The sequence below is a fragment of the Myotis brandtii genome, unplaced genomic scaffold (assembly GCF_000412655.1).
Source record: "Myotis brandtii unplaced genomic scaffold, ASM41265v1 scaffold112, whole genome shotgun sequence".
NCBI classification, from domain to species: domain Eukaryota; kingdom Metazoa; phylum Chordata; class Mammalia; order Chiroptera; family Vespertilionidae; genus Myotis; species Myotis brandtii.
The window spans coordinates 6,903,086-6,915,533 of NW_005353838.1; the positions used below are offsets into that span (position 1 = coordinate 6,903,086).

General features: G+C 38.6%; 1 protein-coding gene across 1 annotated transcript in view; it reads right to left on the minus strand.

Moving 5' to 3' along the window:
- Nucleotides 1-12,448, minus strand: part of OLA1 (Obg-like ATPase 1) — a 159,842-nt gene that overhangs the window by 124,292 nt on the left and 23,102 nt on the right. The window contains exons 2-3 of the mRNA XM_014546033.1: nucleotides 11,643-11,786; nucleotides 4,907-5,034 (exon numbers count right to left, since the gene is read on the minus strand). Coding sequence (XP_014401519.1) covers nucleotides 4,907-5,034; nucleotides 11,643-11,786 — 272 coding nt within the window. The remainder of the gene's footprint in view (nucleotides 1-4,906; nucleotides 5,035-11,642; nucleotides 11,787-12,448) is intronic.

The following is a 12,448-nucleotide window of genomic DNA, read 5'->3' on the forward strand; positions in this document are numbered from 1 at the left end:
TTGGTTTCCTCCGTCACTGAAGGAAGCAAGCCTCATGTTAGTTTCAAGCTGCCTGGCTGCCGGCCGCCATCTTGGCTGTCAGTTAATTTGCATATCTCCCTGATTAGCCAATGGGAAGGGTAGCGGTCGTACGCCAATTACCATGTTTCTCTTTTATTAGTGTAGACTAGAGGCCCAGTGCACAAAATTCGTGCACGGGGGTGGGGGGGGGGGTTGTCCCTCAGCCCAGCCTGCACCCTCTCCAATCTGGGACCCCTTGGGAGATGTCTGACTGCCGGTTTAGGCCCTCTCACAATCCGGGACCGCTGGCTCCTAACCACTCGCCTGCCTGCCTGCCTGATTGCCCCTAACCACTTCTGCCTGCCAGCCTGATCGCCCCCTAACTGCTCCCCTGCTGGCCTGATTGACACCTAACTGCTCCCCTGCTGGCCTGATGGCCCCTAACTGCCCTCCCCTTCCGCGACCCGCCACCTCCACCAGGACCCGCCTCCTCCTCAGGAGGTGACGGAGATGCCAGGACCGGCCTCCTTCATGCCATGCGGAGCCGCGGGACCCCCAGGCCTCACCACGCGGAGTGGCCTACGGGCCCTGCCTCCACTGTGTGCGTGGCCATCTCATGGTGGCCAGCTTGTGGCGGCCATCTTGTGGGTCATCTTGTGACAACATAGTGCGCAAGGGTGCGAAGACCACCTAGGCTTTTATTAGTATAGATAGATAGCGTGACAGTAGATACAGTAAAACTGACAAAGGTGCTGTCCTTCAGATAGCACACAAATGCCTTCACTTCCTGTTAAAATACCACCTCAAAACTTCTAATGCCAGCTTCAAAAGGATTCAGTGAAATCAATAACCCCATCATGTTCAAAGCTTTAAAAATCTAACAATAGGAAATTATATTGCTTCTAAAAAATCAGTAAAAACAAGTCACATTGGCCCATTAAACTTGAGGAAAAAATTAATCGTTTTTCTAAACAAAAGATCTATTACCAGAAGTTGCTGCATGTATAAATTTAAAAAGAATTTTTTCTTTCCATAATATGGTTGTTATTTCCCTATTCTGTATTAAATCTTTGGCAGTTTTATTTGAAGAGAATAAAAGATGTCCATAAGAGATGTAAGAAAGGCCTATCATGATATAAGAGATATAAGAGATATAAGAAAAGCCTATCCCTTCTTTACAATGACTCTCAAATTTGTTTTTCCCTTTGACTGCCATGGACATTTTTACAAAATCCAGCCCTCATTATTTCCTCCATGAAATGCTACAAGAACCTCCTGGCTGTTCTTTTTGCCCCACACTTCTTCCCACTCAAATCCATTCACAGTGTGTTGATATATAGTTGCTAGAACATCAACTCTGTTAACTAAACAGCATAATCCTGCAGATCAACCATAAAATGAATAAAATCCAAATTTCTAATTTCACAAAATACAAATTATCAATACCAGTATACACAATAGGGATGACTCTCATCATCATATGTTGAAAGGAGGAGAGCACAAAAGAATATAGAATGTATGATTACATTTATATGAAGTTCAACAATAAGCAAAAATAATCAATGATAATATAAACCAGAATAGTGATTACCCTGAGTGGGGGCTGATTGAGAAGAGTGACAGGAATGTTCTGTATCTTGATCTACATGGTGATTACACAAATGTACACATGTGTACAAATGCATCCAGCTGTATTATGCTTCAGATTTGTGAGTTTTATGCACTTTACTATTTATATCTCAATAGAAAAATAAAGAAAAATAAATTTAAACAGTTGTGAATATTTACCTGATCATGTGGAGGATACGAACTTTCTAAAAATAAAAGTACATAAGATAGATATCTAAGGAAAAGACTGATAAAAATATTTTCAACAAGGATGACACATAATACATTCCCATGTGCCTGTACTACATGAAGAAACTCTAGATCAGGGATCAACAAACTAAGTCTTATGTCCTATTTCTATATGATCCCAGAAGTAAGAATAATGCTTACATTTTTAAAGGATTTCAAACACACATACACACACACACACACACACACACACACACACACACCACACACCACACACACGGAAGAACATGCAACAAAGCAAAATATTTACTATCTGACCCACTAAAGAAAAAGTTTCCCAACCGTTGCTCTGAAAAATAACGTAAGAAACTAGTAAGTGTCATCACTTATAAAAGCAAAACAGAGGAATCAAAATGTGGGTAGGAACAAGATTTCACAATGTACACTCCAATAGTATATCAATTTTCTTTTGTAACCATGTAAATGTTTTATCTATTCCAATGTATGATTTATCTAAAATTACTAAAAAGAAAAATTTAAGATATTAATATTGTGATGGCCATATGTTCAGTTAGGAATTATGTTACCTGGAATGAAGGAGAGAATGGATATTGGACAATGGTATAGTCTGTCTGAACACTCAGGAATTGTCCCAGGGGAGTACTTGTCTTGTTCAGTTGATATTTCTGGGAATGTGCTTTGGTTGTGCCTACAACTTGTCTTTTCCCAATATGCCACAGACCAACCACAGACTCTTTTTTCCCATATTGATGATTATTTATTTATTTATATTGCAATCACAGATTCTTATTTTCTTTTTTTAATGTATCTTTATTGCTGAAAGTATTACAGATGTTCCCTTTTTATCTCCCATTGACCCTCTCTACCCTGCACCCATTCCCACCCAGGCCTTCACCCTATGTCTGTGTCCATAGCTTATGCATATCTTATACATACAAAAGCCTAAGCGAGCAAACAACCAGTCGACCAGTCACTATTATGCGCACTGACCACCAGGGGGCAAACACTCAACACAGGAGCTGTCCCCCACTGGTCAGTGCGCTCCCACAGTCAACCTTCCACGGCCAGCCAACCTCCCGTGGCCCCTTCTCCCCCCAGCCAGCCAACCTCCCGTGGCCCCTCCCCGCCCCCCAAGGCCGGCCAATCTCCCACAGCCCTGATCACCAGGATCACTGGCCAGGACGAGGGACCCCACCCATGCACAAAGTCGCGCACTGGACCTCTAGTATGCATATAACTTCTTTGGTTAATCTCTCTCCACCCACGCCTTTCCTCTGATATTCACCTGTCTGTTCCATGCTTCTCTGTCTCTGGATCTATTTTGTTCCTTTCTTAGCAATATTTTTTTCCTTTCTTAATAATACCTTTAGCCTGACTGAAATACAATAAAGTATGTATAATCCTAACCAAATTCATTTTCCCCTTAAGAGTTAGGAAAACAAGTCAGATAAATATTATACAAAAGACAATAAAACCAAAGATTTGATTACATTTATTAATGGTTTCAGGCCATTATCAGGATCTTACCATCATCCTAAATTGCTCCAGCTCTTGAAAATTTAAGTCAAATATCCCTCTCTAACCACATACCCCCTTTATACCCAGCATATCTGTTCTTGAAGCTCATCAGGAAATCAGATCAATGAGCCTTCCACCTTTCAGTCCTCTCCTATTTTCACTCCTACCCTGTGTTAAGCTCTACTCTACCTGTCAGTTTAATCATGCTCACACCCAAACCTTCAGTCTCTTGCCCCCAAATTCCTGTCACACCTGCCCTATCAATCCTACTTCCTTATAGACATCTCCTATATGGATGTCCTAGGTATACAAATTCAAAAAAACTGTCCAAACTGAACTTATCAACTCTCTCCCAAGACTTGCTGCTGCTTCTATATTTAATATCTCAGTGAATAATATCAAAAATCATTCCACTGGCCCAGCCCAGAAACCCAGGAGTCACATTTGATTCCACCCTCTCTTTGAAACTCTCATATGGGTCACCAGAACCAATGAAAAAAAAAAACAACAAAAAAACAATCCGTCAGAAAATCAGAGGCTCTCACCAATGTACATTACTCTACATAACAAAATTTCCACCATCTCCACCTCACCCATAACTCTATTCTTTGCCTGTACCACAACCCTTCCAGAAGATGTCTCCATTCCTTCATCCAAGGTGAAGCTACCTAGATCAGTGCTTCTCAAACACTAGTGGCAGGCTTTTGTAAAATACAATAAAAATGAATTACTAGGCAAGTGAATTTTTTTCAAAAGACATACAAAAAAATAGTACAATTTTATTAAATCCAAATGACAAAAAAATTAGTCAAACTGACATATCTATTTCTAGATGTTCATTTTCAATTGCTATAGGTATATAGTCAAGAACCAGTAACAAACAAAAACACTAAACCAGACCACAGCTGGCCCCTACCTCTAATCTGTTTCCTTTGTTTGCATTAATTTTCTCATTATAACACTATTCCCTAACTAACGTGCAGCCTTAACTTGAGCCTTAACCTAAACCTTTCTATTCTATCAGAGATTTACTTAACATGCATTTAGCTCACTTTAGTGATCAAAAGAACACAAACCAACACATAGTTCTACCTGTTTTCTCTCTGCTTTATATCCCTCTCCCCTTAATCTCCTCATTTCTAATTAATAACCTGGGCGCCCTTCTCCCCTCTGAAATAATGGAATCCGCTCCTCTATCAATTCCGCTTTCTCGGCACATGGAAAAGCAAGAATGCATAAAAGTTCGACAAGAAAATTTCAAAATGCCTCTACAATTAACAAATTACTTTCACATAAAAACTTCTCAATGAATCTAATCCAAAACGGGGGACAATATTAAATTAGAATATAATATCTACACATCATACACTTGCTATGGAATAAGCACTCTCATATGGAGATTATACTAAATAACATTAGAGTCACAATTAACAGATGAATCCACAATTACATCTTGTGAAGTAAAGCAAATCTTCTATTAAACAGGCATTTCTAATTTTATTTGAGCAATAACGGAAAGAAAACATTGATCATAATGAAATCAGTCAAGTATATAAGCAATTGTACTTACGTGTTAGATGAAAGATTCCATCACAGGCACTAATATGAGATAAAAAGGCATTTCCCAGGCCTTGTCCTTGGTGAGCTCCTTTTACAAGACCAGCAATATCCACTACATTTAGAAAGGCAGGAATTTTACTGAGAAAAAAAAACAAAAGATGGTTTTATTGTAAAACAGTACTAAGAACCCATTTATGATTGCCCTGGAAGGTGTGGCTCAGTTGGTCAGGCATCATCCCACGCACCAAAAGGTTGCTGGTTCAATCCCTGGTCAGGATACATGCCTGGTTGCAGGCTCCATCCCCAGCAGGGGGTGTACAGGCGGCAGCCAATTGATGTTCTGCTCTCACATCAATGTTTCTCTTATCAATGTTTCTCTTTCTCTCTCCCTCTCCCTTTCTCTCTCTCTCTCTCTCTCTCTCTCTCTCTCTCTCTCTCTCTAAAAAAAAAAGAAAAAAATTCGACAAAATTATATTTTTTTAAAAAGAAACCTATTAATTAACCAAATGGATTTCCCAAACATTTTACATGAATTAAGTCTTTCTTTTCTTTTGAGAGAGATAGTAAGGAGCGGCAGCCATCTGCTCTCACATCAATGTTTCTCTTATCAATGTTTCTCTTTCTCTCTCCCTCTCCCTTTCTCTCTCTCTCTCTCTCTCTCTCTCTCTCTCTCTCTCTCTCTAAAAAAAAAAGAAAAAAATTCGACAAAATTATATTTTTTTAAAAAGAAACCTATTAATTAACCAAATGGATTTCCCAAACATTTTACATGAATTAAGTCTTTCTTTTCTTTTGAGAGAGATAGTAAGGAAGAGAAAGAGAGATAGAAACATCAATTTGCTGTTCTACTACTTATACATTCATTGGTTGCTTCCTGTATATGCTCTAACTGGGGAGTGAACCCACAAGCTTTGCGTATTGGGATGACACTCTACCCTATTAAGCCACCTGGCCAGGGCCTAATTCTTTCCTTTCTAAAATAATGTTTAGAAGACTCTTAATAATGATTTAATAAATAAATAACAAAAACAAAACAAAAAAGAAATAATTTTTTAGTACATTAGGACTTTCTTACCTAGGTAAGTGTTATAAAGCAGAGTAGCTGTTTTTATTGTGTCTCTAAAGATTAAAACATATTATCATATTCTAATTGGCATATACACATGCACACACATGCACACACACACACACACGCAGTAGAGAACATTTAAAGAGTATACTGATTCAATGCAAGGTAATCATCATAGAATAAGCCACCGTACCTTGTGTCAGGCATTGGACTAAATGCTTTACATGCATTATCATTTCAATGTTCAAAACAATTCTATCAGGTAGGTGTTATTTATTAAGCCTACTTTACAGATGAGGAAATTAAGCCTTAGAGCAATTAAAAAACCAGTTGTGGGGATTCAAACACAGGATATCTGGGTTCACATTTAATCACCATATAGATTATATAGCCCAAAACTGCATGTAATGATGTGATCCAGTTACCACAGTAATAATCCAGTTGTTAACAACAGCAACCGAATTAAACATATATACAAAATAACCTTTGCTTTGCTCAAAGTAAAGTCACAGTTAACACAAATCAGAAACCAAGTTAGGAAAACCAGTCAGCTATATAGAAATGGAAATTAAGGTATATGAGTAAATAAAGTTTTCAACATCACATGACAAAGGTGTATGCTAGAGTTGTATGTATGTATGTATTCTGTCAATTTTTAAAGAATATTCATTTTTTAGAATGTCAGTTTCACCATATGATAAAATACAACATGAAAGTTCCACAAAATACTTCCCTATTATCTGCATGGAAAATGAATCCTTTAAAAGTAATTGTTCCATAAAAAATTTTTATACAGATAGTAATTACTTGGCAATTGTTATCAGCAAATCCACAAGAAATGCACACAAAATGTGGTTAGTTTTTTTTGTTGGATATTGTGGTTGCCTCCCCAGAATCCTTTGCTCCTTCTCTTGGTAACTATATTGATTTTCATTTGGCTAGCCAAACCTCCCCAAGGTATCCCAGAGCTTTGGAGAAGCTGGCTCTACCCCTACCTCTAAAAGGGTGGCATATACTTTAGGCCTATACCAGGCAGTTTAATCTCCTCCCCTAGGCATGATTAATGATTCTAAGACCTTCACCTTGCCCCATTTGCCTAGAAAGACTTAAGGAGGTTTGCCAAAGGGGCTTAGCAGTCTTCTGGCTCATGAGTCTTCTGACAGAGCTTCTAGAAGCAAACCCCTCATCCTCCACTCTGAATGAACATGGATGAGAAAGTATCCAAGTCCAAGATTTGAGACACAGCCTATGACCACAAAGAGAAAGCAATCTTATGATCAAGCTGATAAAGAAAGTAAAATGGAAAGAGAAAAGACACCAATTCTACACAAATGAGTTACTGAAACCAACACTAAACATCATGCTACCTATTATAAAACAACTAGGGGCCCAGTGCACAAATTCGTGCACCTTGAAAGGAACTGTAGGCCACGAGGCTGCAGTGGGCACAGGGCCAGGTCTCAGCCCACCCTCCATGCCCCCGCCCAACCCCCAGTCCCCTGTCTGCCAGCAGCCCCGCTCCCACCGCCACCACTCCCACGTGCTGACAACGCCAGCCCCGCTTGCACCTGCTGACAGTGTGGAGCGATTGGGGCCAGCGCCGTCAGCAGGTATGAGAAGAGGCTGCTGTCCCAATCACCCCTTAGGAGAAGGGGGAGGTGGAGAAGTCTTCAGGAGTGATCGGGGCTGGCAGCTGCCACTTGCACCTGCTGACGGCGCCAAGCAATCAGGACTGGCACTGGGCACCAGCAGCGGGTGCAAGCGGCAGCACTGGCTGTGGGTGCAAGTGGGGTCAGTGTCGGCAGTGGATGCAAGCGGAGGTTCCGAGCACCGGGCAGGATCACGGTGCGCAGGAGCAAAGAATTTTCAGTAACCACCAGAGGTTCGCCTGGATGACAGTGACCGGCGCCCCCGCTCACCTGCTCCACTATCCCACCGCAGCCACCGCCTGTCATGCTCCGTGTGCACCCCTTGGTGGTCAGTGCACGTCATAGCAACCGGTTGTTTGGTTGTTCGGTTGTTCCACCATTCAATCTATTTGCATATTAACCTTTTATTATATAGGATATGTTGAAGTCAATATGTTAAGTACAACCAAACTCATCCTAAGTGATATTTCTAAAAATTAAAACCACCCATATGATAAATATAAAGTTCAGTAGCATAGATATGAGTGAAAAGGCACTGAATTTGAAATGAGAAGCCTTGGGTTCTATTCCTGGTTGACATTAACTATGTGTAGTCTTGAAAAAATCATTTCCCCTTTCTGGGGTTCCTTTTATAAGGAAACTAAACAGGACAATCTATAGTTCTAAGATTCTATATTGTAATGAAAATTAGTTTCTTAATTCTGATTCTAGATTTAAGGTTTAAACTAGTAACACAACATCTAAAAACAAAACAAACAAAAAAAAACTGGCCCTAGCTGGTTTGGCTCAGTGGATAGAGTGCGGATTGAAGGGTCCCGGATTTGATTCTGGTCAAGAGCACATGCCTGGGTTGTGGGCTCAATCCCCAGTAGGGGATGTGCAGGAGGCAGCCAATCAATGATTCTCTCTCATCATTGATATTTCTATCTCTCTCTCCCTTTCCTTTACTCTCTGAAATCAATCCTATATAATAAAAGCCTAATATGCTAACTGTCCGGTCATCCATTCAACCAAAGTGTAATATGCTAATGATATGCTAAGGCCGTTCAACCTCTTGCTATGATGTGCACTGACCACCAGGGGGCAAATGCTCCGACTGGTAGGTTAGCTCGCTGCTGGGGTCAGGCCGATAGGGACTGAGAGAGACGGGCCAGCCATGCCCTGGAGCCCTCCCGCGGTCCCTGTCTGGCTGGCCAACTTCCCATGTCCCTCTCCAGTCCCAATTGTGCACCAGTGGGGGTCCCTCAGCCTGGCCTGCACCCTCTCACAATCCGGGACCCCTTGGGGATGTCAGAGAGCCAGTTTCGGACTGATCCCACAGGCCAGGCTAAGGGACCACACTGGTGCACAAATTCGTGCACCTGGCTTCTAGTAAAACTATTAAAAAAAACCAAAAAACTTGAGTACTAATTCAAGGATATTTGATGACTATACAGATAATTTCATGACTATTTGAGCAAAATAATGTTCTTATAAACTTTCTTGACACTAAAACAATAAAGCTAAAAATCTTTTTAATCACTATAATATAATGAATGCAGCATACTAAAAATATTTATATGTTTTTCTTCAATAGAAACAGGTTGAATAGGATATTCCTTCATCAAAAAAATCTAAGCCCTGGTCAGGTGGCTCAGTTGGTTGGAACGTCATCCCATACACCAAAAGGTTGAAAGTTCAACTCCCAGTCAGGGCATATACCTAGGTTGCAGGTTAAATCCCTGGTCAGGGTGTATATGGGAGATAACTGATCAATGTTTCTCTCTCTGTTCCTCTCTCTAAAAATCAATAAAAACATATCCTTAGGTGGAGATTTAAAAAAGAACAAAAAACTAAAATCTCACAATATAGCAGAGAAGTTTGGGGTAGTAAGAAAAAGTAGTTTGAATCATCGTCAATTTTTTATTTGCTTGACCACAGAGGCCAAAATCCATACAGGTGTTTAGTCGATGTTCACTACTAAAGGGAAAGCCAGGGGAAATTTTAAGAATTAATTTCCTCATTGCCAAAAATTTCAATAAATTTTAAGTCCAAGAGCTTAAAAATTATTCTCTTCATGTTTCTGAAAATTTTCAGCAATGTCACATGATCACACAGTCTGGCAGTGGCAAGGGCCCACACAAAGAGAGACAGAGTGGGGAGAGAAGGCGGCGCAACAGTAACTGGGGCGCTATCCAGGGTCCAAATCAGGAGACAACCCATTAGGATTAAGAGATTGGCTACAGCCGAAACCGGTTTGGCTCAGTGGATAGAGCGTCAGCCTGCGGACTGAAGGGTCCCGGGTTCGATTCCAGTCAAGGGCATGTACGTTGGTTGCGGGCACACCCCCAGTAGGAGATGTGCAGGAGGCAGCTGGTCGATGTTTCTCTCTCATCGATGTTTCTAACTCTTTATCCCTCTCTCTTCCTCTCTGTAAAAAAAATCAATAAAATATTTAAAAAAAAAAAAAAAGAGATTGGCTACATTATAAAGCACATTATTGGGACAACTGGAGAAATCTAAATGGAACTGGTGAATTAAGATGGTAATATTCGATCGATGTTAATGTCCTGATTTTGATGGATTTACTGTGGTTATGTAGGAAAGTGTCTGCATTTCATAAATACAAACTGAAGAACTGAAGTGCAATGTGGCATCAAGTCTGTGACTTATTCTCAAAGGTTTGGAGAAATTTACATGAAGGGTATATAAGCATTCTAAGTGTAATTCTGTAGCTTTTATATAAATTTGAAATCATTTAAAAATAAAACATTTTTTAAAAGGACACCAAAGTTACCTTAAGGAACTAATTTGAGGGATATAATTTGAGCTCAATGACTGTGATAGATTGTAACTGATTAACAGTGATATGAATAAAGAGAAGAAAGCACCTCCTTATAGTAGAATGAATGCCAACTAATGACGAAGAAATTATAGAATTACAAAATCACTATGTGACAATCATCAGAGTAATAATCAAAAAATCAATTAATGCTAAAACTAGTGGATGGAAGTTGGAGAAGTAAATGAATTTGGTATATATTTTGTAGTTAGAACTCATAGGAATTACTAATAGATTGAATGTAGGGGAGAAAAAAGAGGAATCAAGGATAAATCTTGAGTCTTGACTTAAGCAACTAGAAAAATAATAGTGCCACTTAATGAATCACAAAAGTCTTAAGGAAGAACTATTGTGACACAGGCAGAGTGAAATCAAGAGGTCCATTTTGGATATGTCAAATCTGAGGCACCCAAGTGTCAATTTCAAGAAGGCAGTTAGATACATGTCTGGAGTTCAGCAGAATTCAGAGCTAGAGACAAAAACTGGGGATTTACTCAAAATAATGCAAAGTTAAAATCAAACTAAATTCTCAATAAAAGGGAAAGATAGTGTATATTTATATAATAATTATGGTTTACTTCATGTTTTTAAATCTAGAAAAAGATTAATAATACCCCAAGTAAAAAAGTATCCTATTTCTGTAAGTACATGTGCACACATTCAGGGGAAAATGGAAAAATATAGCTCCAATGTATTTACTATATCAAGGTAAAAGTATAGGTGATTTTTATTCCTCTCTTTATACATTTCCATATTATCTGAACCTCCTACAAGAAACTTGTATTATCTTATTTTTTATAATTAAAGAAATAATTCATACTTGTTATAAAAATTTCAAATACAGAGGAATTTAAAAAATGAAGTAAAAATCACCTTAAAATCCCATTACCCAGAGATAACCATCAAGTAATTTTTGATCTTCATACATTTTCCTATGAATATACACATATATGTATAATTTTACATAAATGAGATCATATAAGATTAATTACTCCCTCTATTTCATATTCCCCAGAAAAAATAACTGCAATTGTTAACAACCAGATGTATACTTTTTCACCCTTGTCCATGCTCTGCTTTACTTTGCAACCCAAAACAATACTGCTATATTAATTTTGGGAAATAAAACTTTCTACATGATTTTAAATATATCACTAACAGTTTATACAGGGTGACCAAATAAAAAATGGCATAAAGATTTTCTTACCTTACTGGTTTGTGGTACTGGCAAAGAAAATCAAACCTTTCATCTGGCACAGGTACTCTGCTCTCATTGGGGTCAATAGTGCAAAACGGGAAGTTCTCTGCTGAAGCCTGACTATTGGTTAATACATTGAAGAACGTAGATTTCCTAAAATGAATAAAAACAATTGAATCAATTCTTAGGCTAAGACTGAGAAAAAATTATCTCTCTAATTTCAATGCTCAAATAAGATTTATGAGGATTTATAAAACCAATCTGGGATGCAGGTGAGGAGGAAGAATACAATTTTTCTAACAGAAATTGATGAAATTTACAACAATGCCGCTCATGATGTATAATTAGGTTATGTTCCTATCTCAGTGTATTTGGAACTTGAAAAGCATTTTCCCAAAAAATGATAGCTAGTCCCATATCACACCACAAATCTATTTAATTCCTAAAGTACCTGGTAGTACCAATTTATCACTTCACCTATATCTAATATAATCTTCTCTAGCATAAATGTAGATAGATGTGTATCTAGTTAGGTCAATCACTTCCTAAGCATTCTGAATTGAGAACTAGGTGCTAATTGTCTAATAGGAAATGGGAGATGAGAACTTGGACTTCCTTCTAATTATTAGTACATAACGATTACTGCTAAGTCTAGAATTGTGAATTATGAAAGTCAAAATGTGAATTTTTTCAAGGTATAACAACTTTTAACATCTATTAATAATGAATAAATTGGTTGATAATTTTCTAATTATCTGATTTTTATCAGGTAATACATGCTCAGAGAATGCCAACTCATATCAACACCAGTCATA